We start from the raw sequence: 21365 nt of genomic DNA on the forward strand, positions 1-21365 counted from the left end.
GAAGACAGGAAACTATCCCACTAGTCATTGCTAACAAAATAAATAAAATATTTAAAAAGAAAAAAAGAAAAAGAAAGGGGCCCGAGGGAAAGGGGCTGTTCCTTCGCCAAGAGTCGAGCATGCTGCGCGCTCTGCACCTCGTTGGCGGCAGCGCCAACAGAGCAAAGCCTGTCCCCCTGGGGTCTGCTCCCTGGGCGTGAGGCCCGCCCCACCCCACACTGCGAGGCAGGAAGCCCCGCCGGGCCAATGAGCAGCCGCAGCTGCACTCCTGGATGCATAAGGAGTACATGATTTGTTCCCTGGGATCAGCAATTTGAACATGGGGTCTTCACCACCCCATGAGATAAACCTGCACCCTTGGTTACAATGAGGTACCTGTCCCATGCAGTAGGATGACATTTATAAACACACACACACCAGAAAATAAGAAGAGCTGGCCAGGATGCGGGAAAACTGGAAGTCTTGTGCACTGCTGGTAGGGACGGGGAAGGGTGCAGTCACCATGGGAAATAGCATGGCAGGGTGCCAGTTCAAGTCCCGGCTGCTCCACTTCTGATCCAGCTCTCTGCTATGGTCTGGTAAAGCAGTAGAAGATGGCCCAAGTCCTTGAGCCCCTGCACCCACATGGGAGACCCGGAAGAAGCTCCTGGCTCCTGGCTTTGGATTGACCCAGCTCTGGCCATTGCGGCCATCTGGGGAGAAAACCAGTGGATGGAAGATCTCTTTCTCTCTCTCTCTCTCTCTCTCTCTCTTTCTCTGCCTCTGCCTCTCTTTAACGCTGCCTTTCAAATAAATAAATAAGTCTTAAAAAAAAGAGCACGGCAGGTCTTCAGAGGGTTCAACAGGGAGTTACCGTGGGACCTCTCACCCCACTACTGAGCATGTGCTGGAAAGAGCCGAAGTCAGCGAGTGGAGCAGACGTCTGCACACCCGCTTTCCTAACAGCACCACTCACATCATTCACAGAGCAACCAAGTCTCTAGGGAGGACGAATGGCCCAGCAAAGCGTGATAAATACAGACTATGGAAGATCATTCAGTCTTAAAGAGGAAGGGAATTCTGACACACGCTACGACATTGATGAACCTTGTGGACATTATACTGAGTGAAATGGGCCTGGAGGAAAAGGGGAGATGCTGTTTGATAGTACTTACGCGAGGTAGTGACCGAATGTATAAGGCAGGATGCAGAACGTGGCCGCCAGGGCTGGGCAGGGGGCAGCAGGGGATGTGACTGCTCAGGGGGCGCAGCCATTCAGTTTGGGAAGAGGAAAGTTGGGAGATGGAGGGTGGTGATGGCTGCACAACACTCTGAACACACCTAAAGCTACTGAGCTGTACCAGGGGTCTTCAAAAATCCATGGAAAACACAGATTATGGGGAAAAAAAAAAAAGGCATGGGTTTCAAAATCTTTGGCCAAAAGTGAACTTCTCGTTCGATGTTTCCATGAATTTTTGAAGTACACTTAAAAAAAATTGTTTAAAATGAGTGGGCACTGGGTGCAGTGGATAAAAATCTCTGGGCTTGAGGGTCAGCTCTTCTGAGCCTGCTTTTCTGCTGAGGCACACCCCAGGAGGCAGTGGGTGACGGCCCTACTACTTGGGTCCCTGCCACCCACAGGGGAGACCCAGAGTGCGTTCCAAGCTCCCGGCTTCAGCCCGGTCCAGCCCTGGAGGTTTCGGGCATTTGAGGAGTGAACTAACAGTTGGAAGATCTCTATATATCTGTCTCTATCTCTCTCTCCCTCGGGCATTTGAGGAGTGAACTAACAGTTGGAAGATCTCTATATATCTGTCTCTATCTCTCTCTCCCTCTGTTTCTGTGCCTCTCAAATAAATAATAAACAAAAATGTAAATACCCAATAACTGCAGAATACATATTCTTTCAAAAAAAAAAAAACTGGCTAAGACGGCAGATTCTGCTGCGGATATTTTACCACGCACACAAAATATTGCGCTGGCTGCTTATACGGGTTTCTCGCCAAGAAGATCCGCCTCTCGTGGACCAGCAGCCTGTCACCTTACAGGTGCCCTTGCAAGCAAGACAACTTTTCTGATGTTCTTTATAGGAGGCCGTTCAGTGCTACCTATTCGGGGGTCTAAAACCCCTCGTTTTCTAAAACGTGAGCTGCTTGGATTGAGATGCCTTTGAAGACGTAGATTCCGTGCATCACAGTTCACTGAGCTCTGGCTCCTGAAGCACGCCGTGCCAGAGGCCTCTGCTGCCAGAACGTGTCCAAGATCAAAAAGCCCAGCCTGCAGGTGGAGGGGACCCATGAGTTCACAGGACACCAGCAGGCAGAGTCGCCCCATCCTCCAGGGGAAAACTGGGGCGCACAAGGGGACCTTGCGGCCTGGCCCTAGGCCTCGCGTCTGCAGATTCGCTGGGCAGCGTGGAGCTTTCTGGCCTGGGAGGTGGGTGGGGATGGAGGCTGGAGCTTCAGCTGGGGAGCCCTGGAGACTGCAGGCAGAGTGGAGCACCGACCAGGGCAGGCCTCCCCTACCGCCTGGGCCGGGAGAATTCCCGGAAGTGGGGCGCCGAACAATGGGAGGAAATGCAGAAGGCCATGCTGGCCCCACCCCTGCCAGCCAGGGCACCTCCGGGCTGCGGCCAGCAGTAACCCTTGTTATTTCCTCCTTGTATCTCTCCCTCACCAGAGGTCCTGGGGCCAGCCCCTCCCCCAAGGGAAAGCAAAGGCTTGGGGCTGGCTGCCAGAGGCTCCATAAGAGACAGTCTGTGGGATGGAATTCGGATAAGACAGGAGGCCAAGGGCAGCACAGAGCCTTCAGTGCAGAGGTGCGAAGGCCCTGGGGCTCCTCCGCAGTGGTCTGCCCACTTCACAGAGGATGGAGGAGATGCCCTCTAGAAATGATGGGCACCACCCAGTGGCTGGCCACAGGATTCAATGGGGGCCAAATAAGAGGAGGGGAGGCCTGGGGGCCCCACACAGGGCCCTAGCTACCAAGAGCCTGGCCAGGGGGAAGGAAACCCAGGGTGGACCCTGGCCCCCAGCCTCCCCAGACCTGGCCGTCTCTTGGTTCTCTTTTGTGCTGGAGTCACTGGGATCTGGGGGCTGAGAGTCGCTGCCACACAGAGGAAAGAGAGGTCAGCAGTGGGCACAGGGGAGGGGAGCAGCTGGTGTGGGCTGTTTTTAAAGTTTACTCTTTTTAAAGTCTATTACTAGGGCCGGCGCTGTGGCGTAGCAGGTAAAGCTTTGCCTGCCACACAGGCATCCCATATGGGCACCAGTTTGAATCCCAGCTGCTCCACTTCTGATCCAGCTCCCTGCTAATGCACTTGGGAAGACAGCAGAAGATGGCCCAAGTGCTTGAACCCCTGCACCCATGTAGGAGACCTGGAAGAAGATCCTGGCTCCTGGTTTTAGACTGGCTCAGCTCTGGGGGTTGCTGCCGTTTGGGGAATGAACCAGCGGATGGAAGATTCATTCTCTCTCCTTTCTCTCTGTAACTCTGCCTTTCAAATAAATAAATAAATCTTTTTAAAAAAATAAGCATTTTGCACAGCAGTTTAAAACACCAGTTGGGGTGCCCACATCCCATATCCGAGTGCCTGGTTTGAGTCCTGGCTCCTCTGCTTCCAATCCAGTTTCCCACTAATGCGCACCCTGGGAGGCAGCAGGTGACGGCTCAGGTTGTTGGATCTCTGCCAGTCACATGGGAGACCTGGCTTCTGGCTCCTGGCATGGAGCTAGTGCAGCCCTGGCTGTTACGGACATTTGAGGAGTGAAACAGAAGATGGGAGATCTCTGTCTCTCTCATCTTTCTTTCAAATAAATAAGAAATAAATTAATTTTTCAATGTAAGGTTATTAAATTATTCAAAAATGTAAACTGTCATACAAGACAGACTATGGAAATGTTCCACATTAAAGGAGGCCATGGAAGTCTGAGGACTAAATTCAATGTGGGACCCTACAGGTATGCTGAGGGCAGAGGGAAGGGGGGAATATTATAAAAAAAAATGATTGGGTCCATTGACGGGACTGGAACACAAACCATAGATTTAAAGTATGAAAGCCGCTTAAATTTACTCAAGTTAATAACTGTACTGTGGTCATGTGAAAGAATATTCCTATTCTTAAGAAAGACACTCTGAGTATTTAGGGGTAAGAGGCCATGATGAATAGAACTTATCCTCAAATTGGGGGGCAGAGAGACAAAGAAGAAGAGAGGAGGAGGAAGAAGGGAAGGGAGAGGAAAGAGGGGAAGAAGAATAATAAAACAAATGGAGTAAAATGTTAGCGACAAGTGTATCTCAGGGAAGGGTCCATGGAGGTTTTTTGAACTATTTTTGCAACTTTCTATAAGTCTGAAATTATTCCTTAAATGCTGCAGTAGGGGCACCATGTGTCAGTTGCTCATTCTTTATCTTTGAAACCAAGAGAGCAATGTGTGGACTAGAACTCTGAGAGTGCGTGCTACAGCTCAGCTCAGCGCAGCTCAGGGCAGGGCCCCTCCTTAGATTCCCTGGGTCAGGAAATGAGCACACACACAGGGGAGCCCCGCCTGCCCCAGCTGTGCGTGCCTGGCACTGAGGGCCAGGAAGTGAGGGACACCAGCACATTCCATCCCCTGAGCCCTCCGGCCTCTGGCAGCCTTCCTGCCAGGATCTCATTCCCCAGGGGGCTGCCCAGGGGGACTCAAAATAGTTTTCCACTTCAGTCCTGAGGAAGACAAAAGAAAAATCCCTCTGAAATCCAGGGATGTCCTGGATAGAATCCAGGGCAAAATATAGTTATTAAAAAAAAATCCTTGAAAATAAGGATATGGCTGATGCTTTTGAGCCTGCTGAGAACAATGGGATGGAGAACTGAAAATATTCTCATCCACAACAGTCTGCTAGGGCTCCAGAAAGGGGGCGGCAACTCAGCCATGCCTACTTGACCAACTTTAACAATGGCAAATCATGGCTCTGCCTTTGTGACTGTGTGCCCATTCACACACTGGGTGCTCATGCCCCTGGGAGGGTGCACTGGGACAGAGCAACTGACAGGTGATAGGAAGAAAAATATTCCCCGGATATAAAGCAGACCAAGGGTTAATATTCCTCATAGGCCAACGCCGCAGCTCACTAGTCTAATCCTCCACCTTGCGGCGCCAGCACACCGGGTTCTAGTCCCAGTCGGGGCGCCGGATTCTGTCCCAGTTGCCCCTCTTCCAGGCCAGCTTTCTGCTGTGGCCAGGGAGTGCAGTGGAGGATGGCCCAGGTGCTTGGGCCCTGCACCCCATGGGAGACCAGGATAAGTACCTGGCTCCTGCCATCGGATCAGCGCGGTGCACCGGCCGCAGCGCGCCAGCTGTGGCGGCCATTGGAAGGTGAACCAACGGCAAAGGAAGACCTTTCTCTCTGTCTCTCTCTCTCACTGTCCACTCTGCCTGTCAAAAAAAAAAAAATATTCCTCATAAAGTCCCAAATATGCTCAGATTCCTCTAACTGACAAGAAAAAGATGAACAACTCAAACATAAGGATGAGTTGTTAGCAGAGAGAGCACACATGGGCCACAAGCGTGAGGAAAGATGCCCACCTCAGGGAAACACAAAGTGCAGGAAACCTTTCTGTTGTTTTTGACACTGATGGGTAGCTTAAACCAGGACATTTTTAAAAAGCAACTTGGCAGAACCAACCAAGAGTTTATAGGCTTACACCCAGTAACCCCGTTCCTAAGGCTGCATCTGAAAGCCAGCACAGCATAAGGGACCAGCGTTGTGGCACAGCAGGTGAAGCCCTGATTAGGAAATAGGTTCAGAGAGACCCAGGTCACAGGCAGTGGCAGGATAGGACCCTCAATCGCATGCCACTGTCCAGCCCCAGCCCAGCACTGGTAGACGCCTCGGGGGGACTTAGAGCACCTGCCCCTCCCAGGACAGAACCCCCCAAGTCGCATCAGCACACTCTAGGTGTGGGTGATGGGCACCAACCAGCCAGCTCCCCACGCCCCCCACAGCACCCCTCCAGGTAGCGCTGCTGCCCTGCAGGACTGGAGGCAGGCTCCTCCTCCCAGGAAAGCGCCACCTGCCCTCAACAGATGAGGCTCACCACCATGGCAGGCACCAGGCCACCCTCACTTCCACCCTGAGGCACCAAAGCCTATCCAGGAGGCAGCCCCTAAGTCAGAGGCTCCCCTCCTCACGGTGTCCCCGGCAGCCTGTGTGGCTGCCCTTGTCTTCTCAGCAGAGTCTGGGCCATCCAGCAGCATCCACTAAGCCATAGGCTGCCCGTAGTAACTGAGGTCTCACCCCTTTTCAAGCCTTAGCTGGTGAGAGGGTCAGCAGGACTGGAAGTGCCTGGGCAGCACAGGGGGACAAGGGAAAGGGACAGGGCAGGCAGAACTCGCATGAGCACCGTGCTGTGGCAAGTTCCTTCCATGTGCTTTTGCACTTGACTTAATACTCCCTAAGAATGGAAGAAACAGAGGCTGGGGATGCTGGGGAACCGCCCACAGCTACACGCCTGTTGTGCCTACACCCAGCTCTTCTCGAGGTCCACACTCATAACACTGGACCAGCCCATCACTCAGTGCGGGATGGGAGCGGGAGCCACTGAAGGAAGGAGGAGAAGGTGTGTTGGCGCTCAGGGAGCTCCTGAGCTGCCGCCTGGGCCCCCCGCCAGGTGCAGGTGCCACGACTGACCCTGAGACCATGCGAAAGATGAAGGCAGGCAAGTGTCTGTGTGTAGGTGAGAGGCCCCTTCATGCCCCACTGGATAAAGTCAACAGGTTGCTAAAAGGGAGTGAGTGGATCCCACTATGTCAAAGCAAAGGCTACTGCCAATACCTAGAGAGAAGCTCTCTTAAAAGTAACCATGTGCCTCCTAGTGAGGCTAGGGATATCCCAGGTGTCCTTATACTGCTTGATTAAAGCAAGGGGGCGAGGGGTGGGCCATTGTTACAGCACAGCTGGTTAACATCCCGCCTGCAGTGCCGGCATCCCATATTAGATCACTGGTTTGAATCCCAGATGCTCCACTTCTGATCCAGCTCCCTGCTAATGCATCTGAGAAAACAGCAGAAGATGATCCAAGGGCTTGGGCTCATGCACCCACGTGGGAGACCTAGAAGAAGCTCCTGGCTCCTGGCTTCAACAGTTGTAACCATTTGGAGAGTGAATCAGCTGATAGAAAAGTCTCTCCTCTCTCTCTCTGCTGTTTGTTTCATTGGTTAGGTTGACAGCATTATCAGAGATTCCATTTAAAACTGCCACGGAACTGAATTCATTTAATGCTTTTCCTTTTCTTTCAAAATTTAAAATGTCACGTAGTCACTCTTGTCACCCCGGGTATGATTCCAATGTTCACGGTTTTAGGGTTTTAATGTTTCTAGTCTCTGGTGCTTTTTCTCCCTTTTCGTGCATAGAGAGGAAGCAGTGGGAGTTCTGGGGTGGAGCCCTTACAGAATTGCCTTGCAGGGCCCCTGCCCCACCTCTGCATCTTCCAACAGGCTGCTGTCCAGGCTGCAGCCTCATCCGCTGCTGGAGCCACACCCTGGTCCTGTCACTTCCTCACCTGCTGGTGCTGCCTTGACTGCCTCTCATATTCTTTTTTTTTTTTTTTTTTTTTTTTTTTTTTTGACAGGCAGAGTGGATAGTGAGAGAGAGAGAGAGACAGAGAGAAAGGTCTTCCTTTTTGCCGTTGGTTCACCCTCCAATGGCCACCACGGCTGGCGCGCTGTGGCCAGCGCACCACGCTGATCCAAAGCCAGGAGCCAGGTGCTTCTCCTGGTCTCCCATGGGGTGCAGGGCCCAAGCACTTGGGCCATCCTCCACTGCCTTCCCGGGCCACAGCAGAAAGCTGGCCTGGAAGAGGAGCAACCAGGACAGAATCCAGCGCCCCGACCGGGACTAGAACCTGGTGTGCCGGCGCCGCTAGGTGGAGGATTAGCCTAGTGAGCCGCGGCGCCGGCCTGCCTCTCATATTCTTCAGATACAGATCTAAGTTTAAATTTCAATTCAGTTTAATCACAATCTAATTTTTTATTTTATTTTAAAGATTTATTTATTTACTTGAGAGGCAGAGTTACAAAACAGAGACAGAGGGAGAGACAGAGAGAGCGGTCTTCCTTCTGCTGATTCACTCCCCAAATGGCCCCAGTGGCCAGAGCTGGGCCGATCTGAAGCCAGGAAGGAGTCAGGGGCTTCCTTCGGGTCTTGTGGGTGCAGGGGCCCAAGGACTTGGGCCATCTTCTACTGCTTTCTACTGCAGGCCATAGCAGAGAGCTGGATGGGAAGAGGAGCAGCCGGGACTAGGTCAGTGCCCATATGGGATGCTGGCACCACAGGCGGTGGATTAACCCATTGCACCAGTGAGCCAGCCCCCACAATTTAATTTTTAATCAGTAGAAATGCAAAACTGCAAAAGTGTTTGAGAAAATAAAAAGAAATTACACTGAGGAGCAGGCATCTGGCACAGCAGCTAAGACACTGCTGGGAACACATCCAGTCCATATAGCAGTGCCTGCGTTTGAGTCCCAGCTCCGCTGCTGACTCCAGCTTCCTGCTAATGTGCACTTTGGGAGGCAGCAGGCAAAGGAGCAAGAACTTGGCTTCCTGTCACCCACATGAGGGGCCAGGATTGAGTCCTAAGCTCCTGGCTTCAGCCTGACCCAGCCTGGCTACTTCAGGTATTTGAGAGTAAGCCAATGGATGAGATTCTTTCTCTCCCCTCCCCGCCTCTCAAATAAATAATTTTTTAAAAACCCGAAATGCATACCTTGTTGAAAACATTACTCTGAGGTAGTTATAAAACAGAAATTTCTGGTAAATTGGAAAGATCCGTGAATTAGCTTTTCTGCAAATTGACGTTTGAAGAACTGACATGTAGCCCACTGGCTGTGCAACGAACTAGTCATGCTGGGAACTGGTTCTCAGGTAGCTGGCTGCCTGCAGGAGCTGCAGGGCACCCTCAGAGGCCAACAGGAGGGCCCCAAAGTTCAACGCACACACACACACACACACACACCAGCCTCCAGCCCCTGGGCGGCCCTGCCCTAGCATCCCCCCGAGGCCGGTGGGCTGTGAATGATTAATGTGCCCCAGCCTCTGCTCTCACGCGATCTGTGCATGGGGCTGCACCACTGCTGAGTGCGGTCCAGGAAGTGAACATGCGTGTCCTCTTCCAGGTGCCCTGCAGTGGCCAGACTCACCTGCTCTGCTCCTTCGGTTCTCTCAAAGGCCGCAGCAGCAGGAGAGCTGAACTCTGCAGGACTCAGTACCCCTGGGACTCCCAGGGGGCTCGGGGACATCAAGCAGGACACCGGGACCTGCCCTCCAATCACAGCTGCGCCATCGCTTACTTGAGGAAGCTGCTCAGTCCCCTGGAGCCCCAGATTCCCCGTGAGCGCAACAGCAGCCCATCCCCTCTTCCTGCAGCACAGGCAGCGCTCAGCTTTACCCATGGCCAAGGTCCTGAGGCCACAGCCAGGCTTTCCCTCAGCACCGCCTGGGCCAGGCCCAGATTCTGGAACCCACACCCACCACAACCCTACCTGCACCTTCGAGCCATGGAGTCGCCCTCTGGCCCCCCTCACCTGTTCCTCCCCATCTTCTCATGGTCTTTGACCACCACATGAAGCTCAGAGGTCTGGTCCAGGGGAGTGCCCTTGAGGTCCCACTCGAAGCCCTTGAAAGAAAACAGAAAAAGCATCTTAACCTGTGGCCCTCGAGGAGAAGAGACCGTGTTTCGGCCACTCTCATGCCTCTAGGCCTCAGAGCAAACCCTGGGTGCATGAGAGAGATTAGTGAATACTAATCATTCACCCCTGTCCATGAAAGAGTCTAATGGGGGGGGGCCGACACTGTGGCGCAATAGGTTAATCCTCCACCTGTGGCGCGGGCATCCCATATGGACACCAGCTCGAGTCCTGACTGCTCCTCTTCCAATCCAGCTCTCTGCTGTGGCCTGGGAAAGCAGCAGAAGATGGCCCAAGTACTTGGGTCCCTGCACCTGCATAGGAGACCCGGAAGAAGCTCCTGGCTTCAGATTGGCACAGCTCTGGCTGTTGCAGCCATCTGGGAAGTGATCCAGTGGATAGAAGACTCTCTCTCTCTCTCTCTCTCTTTCTCTCTCTCTGTCTCTTCCTCTCAATGTCTGTAACTCTACCCCTCAAATAAATAAATAAATCTTTTTTTTTTAAAGAGTCTGTTGGATGGATGGATGGATAAATGGATGGATGTAAGGGAGGGAGGGAGAGAGGGATAGAGAGAAGGGAAGGAGCAAGGGAGGGATGGATGGGATAGGATGGAAAGGCAGAAGAGAGGGAGGGGGGCAGGGAGGGAGGAGGGGATGGAGGGAGGATGGATTGGAGTTCCAGAGCTTTAGGGGAGATGATGAGAGATGACAGCAGAGGAAGACAGAAGAAGGCAAAATTTTCACTGCCCCCTCTCTCAAGTCAATTCTAATCCATCCCCAAGAAGCCAGGCCAGGTGAGTCTTCAGGGTCCTCAGGGACCAAGTCACCGCGTTCTTCCTGAAGTCAAGGCTCTGGCGGGCAGCACGGGTTAGGCCCAGCCCGAGGCCCCACGACACTCGTCAGAGCGAGGCTCCTGTGCATCCCCCAACCCCACGTGAGGCAGCCAGGGCTTCCGAAGGACCCCACAGGAGCCACGTGTGCAAGCTGATGAAGGGTACAGAGAGCCCTTGGCAGCCAGGGAGGGCTTCAGGAGGAGGTGGACTTTGGACAGGGAGAAGGGGCTGTGTGAGGGAAAGGGACAAGAGAGCCCAAACACCCTCTGCCTGGCCGGCCAGAGCCAAGGGAAACAGACAAAGGTTCCCCGCTCCACTCCCGGTCACACCCACACACACAGGACATGTCCCCATTGTCCCTGTGGCCCAGGCCCCAGTGCAGGGGGATTGGGGGGCACTGGGCACTGAGAAAGCCAACTGCTCTGAGAGCCCCCAGCCTGTCCTGCAGGGGGCAGGGTGGCTCCCATACCTCATTCCACACAGGGTTCACGCTGTTCTTGATGACCTTGGTTCTCTTCTTCACCCCTACGAGAGAGACACAGGGAAGTGAGGACACGCGGCCCACCCAGTACCTCCCACCAGGCAGCTTCCATCTGAGATCTGTACTTTTGCTCAGCGGGTTTGCCTGAGAATCCCATCAGTCTACGACTAAGGCCCAGTGCCCAGCACACGGCTCCTCCCTTCCTCTCCCTCACCTGCATCTCCCTCCCCCTCTCTCTCCCTCCTCCTTCTCCCTCTCCCTCTCTCCCTCTCCCTCTACCTCCCTCCCTCCCTCAGCCCTAGGACCACAGAACAGCAGCTTCATCAGAAGCATTCATTGAAAAGGAAACCCGTCGTTTGCATCTTCTTAATGAGCTTGCTATTGCCATTTTTGACCTTCTAGAAAAAGGGTTTTTCTGCTAAGTGTTCTGATTCTAAAAATGAAGTCTTCTGAGAAAATACTTCTTTTATTTTTTAAAAAATATTCACCAGCTCAAGTAGCTGGGTTCCTGTCACCCACGCAGGAGATGCAGATTGGGTTCCAGGGCCCTGGCTTGTGCCTGGCCCCAGCGATTGTGGGCATTTGCAGAATAAACCAGTGGATAGAAGATCTCTCTCTCTCTCTCTCTCTCTCTCTCTCTCTCTCTCTCTCTCTTTCTCTCTCTCTCAAAAGAAATGTAAAAAGGAAACAACCATCTCCATAAATTGTCTGGTTCCACTTGTACAAAATGCCCAGAGTGTGGCCCCTGGTGACAGAAAGCAGAACAGTGGTTTCCTGGGGTTGGAGGACCACAGGGAAGCACAGGGATGGGAGTGAGTAAGGAGTGGGTGAAGGGTTCTGTCTGGGGAGATGACAATGCCCCAGAACTAGAGTGGTGATGGGCACACAGCACTGCCACCTGAAGCCACCTACACTGTACACTGCTAGTTAGAACAGTGAGCTCCCTGTGAATTGCACTTGCACTCAAACAAACCCTGCCCCACCCTGGGGCTGGTGTTGTCACACAGCGGGTTAGGCCATCGCCAGAATCTCAGCTGTAGGCCATAGCCAGAATCTCAGCTGCTCCACTTCTGATCCAGCTCCCTGCTAATGCACCTGGGAAAGCAGCAGGGGATGGCCCAAGTGCTTGGGGCCCTGCACCCACGTGAGGACACCCAGAGAGAGTTCCAGGCTCCTGGCTGCAGCCTGGCCAAGCTCTAGCCATTGAGGCCATATGGGGAGTAAATCAGTGGATGGAAGATCTCTCTCTCTCTCTCTCTCTCTCCCCCCCCCTCTCTTTCTCTCTGTCTCCTCCCCTCTCTCTAACTCTGCTTTCAAATAAAATGAATAAATATTTTTGGTTAATAGAATTTTTTAAACTTTTTTTTAATAAATATAAATTTTGAAAGTACAACTTTTGGATTATAGCGGTTTTTCCCCCCATAACCACCCTCCCACCCACAAACCATCCCATCTCCTACTCCCTTTCCCATCCCATTCTTCATTAAGATTCATTTTTAATTATCTTTATATACAGAAGATCAACTTAGTATATACTAAGTAAAGATTTCAACAGTTTGCACCCACACAGACACAAAAGTATAAAGAAATGTTTGAATACTAGTTTTACCACTAATTCTCATAGTACAACACATTAAGGACAGAGATCCTACTTGGGGAGTAAGTGCACAGTGACTCCCATTGTTGATTTAACAACTGACACTCTTATTTATGACGTCAGTAATCACCCGAGGCTCTTGTCATGAACTGCCAAGGCTATGGAAGTCCACAAAATCCGACATTATTTAGACAAGGCCATAATCAAAGTGGAAGTTCTCTCCTCCCTTCAGAGAAAGGTACTTCCTTCTTTGATGGCCCGTTAAAAATAAATAAATTTTTAAAAACAAAACAAAACCCCCTCTCTGCCCAAGGCCTTGAAGAGGCTCTGAGAGGTACAAACTCCTGTGGGAGGGTGGGAGGGGCAGGTCAAGGGGGCAGGCAAGGGGTGTGGATGCATTTGGAGGAGAGAAACAGCAGAGAGAGCACAGAGGAAAATCCTGGGAAAGGAACGTTTGAGGGAGCGAGACAGAGAGGACTCGGTAGATTCCGTGGCAGCCACTTGAAAACAGGTGTTCAGCCTACTCCAGTCTCCCCAGACATGTTAAGGCAGGGCCAAAGAGAGATCTTCTACCTGCTACTTCACTCCTCAAATGCCTGCAACAGCCAAGGCTGGGCCAGGCCAAAGGCAGGTGCTCTGAACTCAGTCCAGGTCTCCCACATGGGTGGCAGGGACCCAAGTACTTGAGCCATCACCTGCTGCTTCCCAGGGTGCATATGAGCAGGAAGCAGGATTGGAAGCAGGAGTAGGACTGAAACGCAGGCATTCCAACATGGGGCGTGGGTGTCCCAGGCAGCGGGCTAACCACAGTGCCAAACCCCTGCCCTTACCCAAGACCCTCCTGGGAGCAGGGGAACTCGCTCCCATGCCCCTCCCTCTTGTGGTTACAAACCACTGATACAGAGACCGTGGCTTTGGGGATGACACTGACCCCGTGGACACTCAGGGCCACAGTTCTCAAACTTCTCAGTCACAGGGCTGCAGTCTCAAAAGGCACCCCCAGGAGCCTGTATTGGGGAGGCTGTGTCTTTTGATCTTGACCGCATGCAAAATGAAAATGGAGGCATTTTAAAGTATTTAGTCATTAGTTTAAATAATAAGCCTGACATATGTTAACATGAATGATATATTTCTATAAAAAGTAAAGAGTTTCCAAAACAAAGGGAAACAAGAGGAGGCACTGCCTTGCATTTTTGTGACACTCTCTACTGCCTGGCTGGGTTCTGATGTCTACCTCTGCATTCAGTCCACTGCGATGTCTCACTCTGGTTGTCTCTGAGGAAAACCCAGCCAGATCTAGAGCTGGAAGTGGAGGCGTATTTTAATGCACTTTCAAATCATTGCAAAGATCTGTGGCACTATGTCTAAATTCAACATGTAGTAGTCCTCATCTTCCTTAGAGGTAAATCACAATGTAAAATCTGAAACTAAGCCCATAAATACGCCGTGGCCTGTGACATTAAAACCCATCACTGTCCTACTTGTACTTTGGACAGATTTTCATCCATGTGTGATTCTGCGTCACCTACAATCGGGCATTTGGATCATTTTTGTGCAGTGAGTTATGAGGATCTCCCAAGAGTTCACACATTTATTTTACAATACCAAAAACTCAGCTTCACTAATCTCACCATTAATCTTATCACAAAATATCTTTAATTGCTGGGAAGCTGGAAGCTGGTGTTGTGGTGAGTGGGTTAAGCCACCACCTGTGACTCAGGCATCCCACCCTGGAGCACCAGTTCGAGTCCCAGCTACTGTACTTCGGATCAAGCTCCCTGCTCACATGCCTGGGAAAGCAGTGGGAGATGGCCCCAGTGCTCAGAAGCCTGCCTCCTACCTGGGAAACCCTGATGGAGTTTCAGGCTCCCGACTGGACCAGCCCTAGTTGTTGCCACCATTTGGACAGTGAACCACTGAACAGAAGATATCTCTCTGTCTCTGTCTCCTCCCCCACTCCCCACCCCCAATCACTCCACCTTTCAAATAAATCTTTGAAAAAGTACTGGGAAGGTAGAAGACACAAACTTTCTAAAATTCCAGTTTTGCTTGAAAGTTCAAATTTTATCATTGGCAACCAGTGGTGGATGGCAGCTATATTCTTTGGAGTGACAGACTCCCTTATTCATGTGCACGAAAATACCTGCTACATGCCCAGTGAATAGTCAAAAATACTCATTCTTGCAAGCAAAAAGAGCAGCCCATGCCCTCCCCAGGCACGCGGCCAGTTCAGCTTGTGACTCAAGCAGCCACACATGTGCTTCTCCTAGCAGCACGGTCCTCAGAGTCGTTACAGGTAGAACTCTGCAGGCGGAAGACATGAAAGGAGATGGCCTGGAAGGGCACCAGCTCCACGCCTGCCTGGCTAAGCTGCGCGGACGCCTCCCGCAACCTCGGGGAAAGCTTATCCCCCTCCCGTGCCTCTGCTCCCTCGGCAGCAAACTGATGAGAAGCGCCCACTGCATAGGTTTCAGGGACACATCTAGGCTCCCCTCCCCTGCCAGGAGTCACATGGAAAATTCCATCTGCAGCCTCTGTTGAGGTGTCCACGAGGAAACTCATTTCCTAGTGCTCCCAGCTAGCATTCCCAGAGCAGGATCTGGGTGTCAACTCCAGGTCCAGTGTCCACCTCCTGCCTTCCCAAGTCCTGCTTAGAGGGGCCCACTCTGGCACGCCCTGGATGCCCTTAAGGGAGGTGTCACCAAGGGGCTCGCCTGCCCCACAGAGGAACAGGAGTAAAAGCAAACAGAACCCAGCACAACCAAACGATTTACAGACGCCATGGAAAGGGAAGACATAATCGTTAATCAGGAAACAGTTTCTTTGTATCCTGGATTTAGACCTGTCCTGACCCTGAGGACTAAGTGGTCTTGAGAGAGGGGGCTTCACTGGTGTTGTGTAACAAATACCACAGTTCCAGGTGGAGGGGAGCCCGAGGCTCACATTAGGGGGAGGGAGAGGACCGTGTCCTCCCTCTAGCCCTCTCAGCAGAACTGGGGACCCACAGGCATCCTTGAGAACCATGCGGAAGCCCTGGGGTGCTCCTCCAGGCTGAACGCACATCTTAAGCAGATGGGCGATTTTCCCATGATATGGATTTCAGCAGAAAGGTTAAAAGGCCTGGGGGGGGGGGGAGATTGTGAGGACACAGGTGGCGGTGCTGAAGTCTACTGGCCAGTGTGGGGGTGGGGTGTGCAGAAGGGGAAGGGGCAGGGAGGTCTCCCAGGTCCTGGCCCAGTGCCCCAGTGCCTGCTTGATACCATCCACCTGGAGAGGGAGCAGAGCCAGAGTGTTTCAGACTCCCAAGAAAGAGAGAGGAAGGGAGGGAGGGAGGGAGGGAGAGAGAGAGAGAGAGAGCGCGCGCCCTGCTTCTGCCCTGAGTCAGGAGACAGGATTTAGGCTCAGATGCTGCAGGGTGGGGGGGCTTGTGCAGCTTTGCATTTCTGCCACAAGTGTATACTGAAGGTTTGCTGTGCACAGAGCTAAGCCCCACTGGAATACTCATAGGAGAAAGACAGTGATAGGAACCCACAGGCTCAGCAGACAACCCAAGGGCAGCAGCAACTGAAAGGAAAAAAGGACAGCCTGGCTTCTGCTGCACTGCTCGGCACAGAGAGGCTCCCGGCAAGAAGGGCAGGCAACGCTGCTCATCCTGGTACCTGCCCCACCATCCGCGGGCGCAAGCTGCTGCATTAGTCAGTTTTCCGGACCTGAACATCACTTGGGAGAAGCTACTTAAGAAGGAAGGATGTTTATTTCAGCCCACAGCTCAAGGATTCCCAGTCTAAGACTGGGCAGCCCCTCCGGTTCAGGGGTGCTGAGGGTGAGGGTGGACGGTCACATGGCGAGCCCGGAAGCAGACACAGGGAGGTGCACTTCCTCCACATCCACGAATCTCCCTCCATAGAGTCACAATGATTCAAGCACAGGGATGCCACCCCGACCACCTAACCCAACCTGATCACCTCCCAAGGCCTCGGCTTCAGACACCATAATCTGATTCAGTTCCATCCCTAATCCATTATCCTAAGACTGGAGAGCAAGACTTTAACACATGGGACTCTGGAAGATGCCCAAATTACTTTGAAAGTCGTGCACCTGTGCTCCCCAAGACCTGGGCAGCCTCGCTGCCCTCCTCATTCTCAAGTACCTCACCCATCCCCATCTTCCTTTTGTTGTTGTTGTTGTTGTTGTTGTTTGGCAGGCAGAGTGGATAGTATGAGAGAGAGAGACAGAGAGAAAGGTCTTCCTTTTGCCGTTGGTTCACCCTCCGATGGCTGTTGCTGCCGGCGCGCTGATCCGAAGGCAGGAGCCAGGTGCTTCTCCTGGTCTCCCATGGGGTGCAGGGCCCAAGCACTTTGGCCATCCTCCACTGCACTCCCTGGCCACAGCAGAGAGCTGGCCTGGAAGAGGGGCAACCGGGACAGAATCCAGCGCCCTGACTGGGACTAGAACCCGGTGTGCCGGCGCCGCAAGGCGGAGGATTAGCCTAGTGAGCCGCGGCGCCAGCCCATCCCCATGTTCCTAAACCCTGCAGCAGCCAGGGAGGGTTACCCTGCCCTCATGGGATCCACCATGAGATGGGCAGCCTCTAAATTCAGCAGGCCAATTGGCACTGGGGAAGGTATTTATCTACAACTTGTATTTGTCAATTAAAAACCAAACAAGCAAAAAGAAAACCTAGGGAAGATGTTGGAAACACCTATGGCAAAATGTTAATATTATTTTTTATGATTTAAAATGTTCATTTTATCTTACTAGAGAGGCAAGAAGACACAGAGGGAGAGATCTTCCATCTGTGGGTTCATTCTCCAAATGGCCTCAATGGCAGGGCTGGGCCAGGCTGTCAGGAGCCTGGAACTCCACCTCCCACATGGAGGCAGGGGCCCAAGCACGTGGGCCATCTTCCACTGGCGCCTTAGTGGTGCCTTAGTAGGAAGCCAGATGGGAAGTGGAGCAGCCAGGGCTTGAACTGGTGCTCCAGTGTGGGATCCCAGCTTCCCAAGGGGTGGCTTGACCCACTGTACCACAACACTACCCCCCCCCCCCCCGTTTAAAATTAATTCCAGGCCAGCGCCACGGCTCACTAGGCTAATCCTCCGCCTTGTGGCGCTGCACACCGGGTTCTAGTCCCGGTCGGGGCACCAGATTCTGTCCCGGTTGCCCCTCTTCCAGGCCAGCTCTCTGCTGTGTCCCAGGAGTGCAGTGGAGGATGGCCCAAGTGCTTGGGCCCTGCACCCCATGGGAGACCAGGAGAAGCACCTGGCTCCTGGCTTCGGATCTGCGCGGTGCGCCGGCCGCAGCGCGCCGGTAGCAGTGGCCATTGGAGGGTGAACCAACGGCAAAAAGGAAGACCTTTCTCTCTGTCTCTCTCTCTCACTGTCCACTCTGCCTGTCAAAAAAAAAAAAAAAAATTAATTCCAGAAGCAGAATTGCTGTCAGAGGTTGTAGATATACTGTGGGCTCTGCTGCATTTCCCAAATTGGAAATGGCCTCTTCTGGCCTCCTAGCAGCCAAGAAAGAGGGCATATTTTCTTATCATCCTGCTAAAACAAAGCATTATTATGCAAACTTTTGACATTTCCTGTGGCTTAAGCAGTATTTGTAATATTTCAATGCTATTTTCTACTCACTTATTTCTTAATGAATGAGTTTGAAATTTTTCCAATGTTTTAGGGGGCAGTGTTTGTCCTTTTATTAATGTAATCATCCCTCAATATTAATGGGGAATGGTTCCAGGACCTGCCCACCCACCCCAAAATGTTCAAATCCCTTATACAAGGTAACTTCAAAAGCTGTGTGGGCCGGCGCCGCGGCTCACTAGGCTAATCCTCTGCCTGCAGCACCGGCACCCTGGGTCCTAGTCCCGGTTGGGGCGCCGGTTCTGTCCCGGTTGCTCCTCTTCCAGTCCAGCTCTCTGCTGTGGCCCAGGAAGGCAGTGGAGGATGGCCCAAGTGCTTAGGCCCTGCACTCGCATGGGAGACCAGGAAGAAACACCTGGCTCCTGGCTTCAGATCAGCGCAGCGCGCCGGCCATAGCAGCCATTTGGGGAGTGAACCAAAGGAAGGAAGACCTTTCTCTCTGTCTCTCTCACTGTCTAACTCTGCCTATCAAAAAAAAAAAAAAAAGCTGTGTGGAAAATGGAATTAAAAGGTAAGTTTCTTTTGATGCAAACAATGTTGAAATCCATAATACCCATTTCCCATGCACTTTTTTTTTAAGATTCATGCATTTATTTGAAAGTCAATTGCAGAGAGAGAGGAAACAAGAGAGTGTCCCTCTGCAGGTTCACTCTCCAAAAGGCTACAACAGCCAGGTTGGGCCAGGTCAAAGCCAGGAGTGTGGAACTCCAAGTTTCCCATGTGGGTGCAGGGGTTCAAGTACTTGGGCATCTTTTGCTTTCCTAGATGTATTAGCAGGGACCTGGATGGGAAGTGGAGCAGATGGGACTTGAACCAGTGGCCATACAGGATGTCAGTGTCACAGGCAGTGGCTTAACCTACTACACAACAATGCTGGCCCCTACTTGCACTTTTTGAAATATCATCATATAAAATGATGTCATCTTTTCATATAACCCAAGTGTATCCTCCTGCATTCTCTAAGTATCCTAAGTAATGTAAAGATTTAATACAAAGTAAATGGTATGCACACATTTTTTATAATGTATTATTCTGGGAATAATAACAATAAAAACATTCCTGTATGTGTTTACTACAGGTGTGTTTCCCCCTAATATTTTCCATCAGATACGGAGGCATCTGAAGGGGCAAGTATGCATTAAGACTACTCTGGGGTGGAGCCGGCACTGTAGGTTAAGCATCTGCCTGTGGCACTGGCTTCCCACATGAGTGCTGGTTTGTGTCCCAGCTGCTCCACTTTCAAACTAGCTCCCTGCCAATGGCCTAGGAAAGCAGTAGAAGATGGCCTAAGTGCTTGTGCCCCTGCACCCACGTGGGACACCCAGAAGAAGCTCCTGGCTCCTGCCTTCAGATCAGCCCAGCTCTAGCCTTTGTGGCCATTTGGGGAGTGAACCAGCAGATGGAAGACCTCTCTCTCTCTCTATCTCTCTCTCTATCTCTATCTGTAACTCTGCCTCTCAAAAGAAAATCTTAAAAAAAAAAAAAAAGACTATTAATGGGGCTGACATTGTGGTATATTGGGTAAAGCTGCTACCTGCAATCCTAGCAACCCATATGGGTATCAGTTAAAGTCCTGGCTGCCCTGCTTCCAATCCAGCTCCCTACTGATGTGCCTAGGAAAAATAGTAGAAGATGGTCCAAGTACTTGGGTCCCTGCCACCCATCTGGGAGACCTGGAAGAAGCTCCTGGCTTCTGGATTTGGACTAGCGCAGTCCCAGCCATTGTGGCCATCCAAGGAGTGAACCAGCAGATGGAAGATCTCTCTCTGTCTCTCCCTCTCTCTGTATAACTCTGATTTTTAAGTAAATAAATAAATCTACAAAATAATTTAAAAACTCTACCCAGGTGGGTGTATGGTTTATTGTATAAGACCCTGCTTAGGGTACCTTCATCCAATATCAGAGCATCTTCGAGTCCCAGTTCTGCTCCCAATTCCACTTCCTGCCTGGGAGGCAGCAGGTAATGGCTCAAGTAGTTAAGTTCCTGCCACTCACCCACATGGGAGACCTGCAGTCTGTTCCTCCCTCTCTGTTGCTATACCTTTTGAATAAATAAATAAATAATAAATACTTCTTTAAAAATTACACATGGGGAGGCAAAAAATTTGGTCTCCAAGACATTCCTCTAAGTGACAATATGTATTTTTAAGATGTGATCTAACCTAAGTATTCATCAACAGGGGGTTGAGTAATTTAATTATGGTGTACCCACATAATAAAATAATATGCAGACATTTTAAGAAAGGTGATGTAGAAGAATATTTACTGAAACCTGTCCCTAGTGCTTTTCAGCAAATATGCAAACATTTAGGGCAGGGGACCTGGGATGAGGTTACCTCTGCGGAGAGCGGCAGGGGTGTGGAGAGCTGGCAATTCTGCCCCCTGACCTGGGTGACATCACAGGCATGTTCTCTTCAGCATTAATCTACGAATGCATGCCTTCCCAAGCCCAGAGCCAAATTCGCCTGCATTGTGGGTATCGTGGGGCCTGCTCTGAGCATTTCAGGCTGTTGACAGCATCTCTGGCTGCTACCCACAAGCGGCCAGCGGCACCCACCTCTCCCTATACTGCCCTAAGTTCCCACAGGAATGAAACCGCTCCCAGCTGAGAGCCACCCCATTAAATCATACATTCATATGTTATGTATTTTTCCTCTGGTTAAATTTCATAACTAAAGCTGCTTTTTAAAAATAGGGTATGGGGCCGGCGCTCTCTGCTATGGCCTGGGAAAGCAGTAGAGGATGGCCTAAATCTTTGGGCCCCTGCACCCGCGTGGGAGACCCAGAAGAAGCTCCTGGCTCCTGGCTTCAGATCAGCTCAGCTCTGGCCATTGCAGCCATTTGGGGAGCGAACCAGCAGAATGGAAGACCTCTCTCTCTCTCTCTGGCTCTACCTCTCTCTGTAATTCTCTTTCAAAGAAATAAGAAATAATTCTTTAAAAAAAATAAAAATAGGGGAAAGGAATCTAGGAGGAGACAGTCAAATGCTAACAAGTGCATTCCCATTGGTGGGATTCAAGCCCATTCTTAAATTTTGTTTTATGTCTTCCCAAAATTTGTCATTTTCTATAATGAGTACCTACACCGTTTATAAAATGGACACAGAAAGTTATTTTCTGTTCTGAATCACTTTTAATGTTTAAAAGGCCAGGTTCAGAGTCCAGGGTCC

General features: G+C 51.4%; 1 protein-coding gene across 27 annotated transcripts in view; it reads right to left on the reverse strand.

Moving 5' to 3' along the window:
• Positions 1-21365, reverse strand: part of DYSF (dysferlin) — a 189747-nt gene that overhangs the window by 155592 nt on the left and 12790 nt on the right. For all 27 annotated transcript variants that reach the window (XM_002709783.6, XM_002709780.6, XM_002709778.6 and 24 more), the window contains 2 exons: positions 10946-11001; positions 9543-9634 (listed from right to left, as the gene is read on the reverse strand). In XM_002709783.6, the coding sequence (XP_002709829.2) occupies positions 9543-9634; positions 10946-11001 (148 nt within the window). The remainder of the gene's footprint in view (positions 1-9542; positions 9635-10945; positions 11002-21365) is intronic.

Source organism: Oryctolagus cuniculus, chromosome 2 (genome assembly GCF_051225735.1).
Source record: "Oryctolagus cuniculus isolate XC-2025 breed Fujian yellow rabbit chromosome 2, ASM5122573v1, whole genome shotgun sequence".
NCBI lineage: Eukaryota > Metazoa > Chordata > Mammalia > Lagomorpha > Leporidae > Oryctolagus > Oryctolagus cuniculus.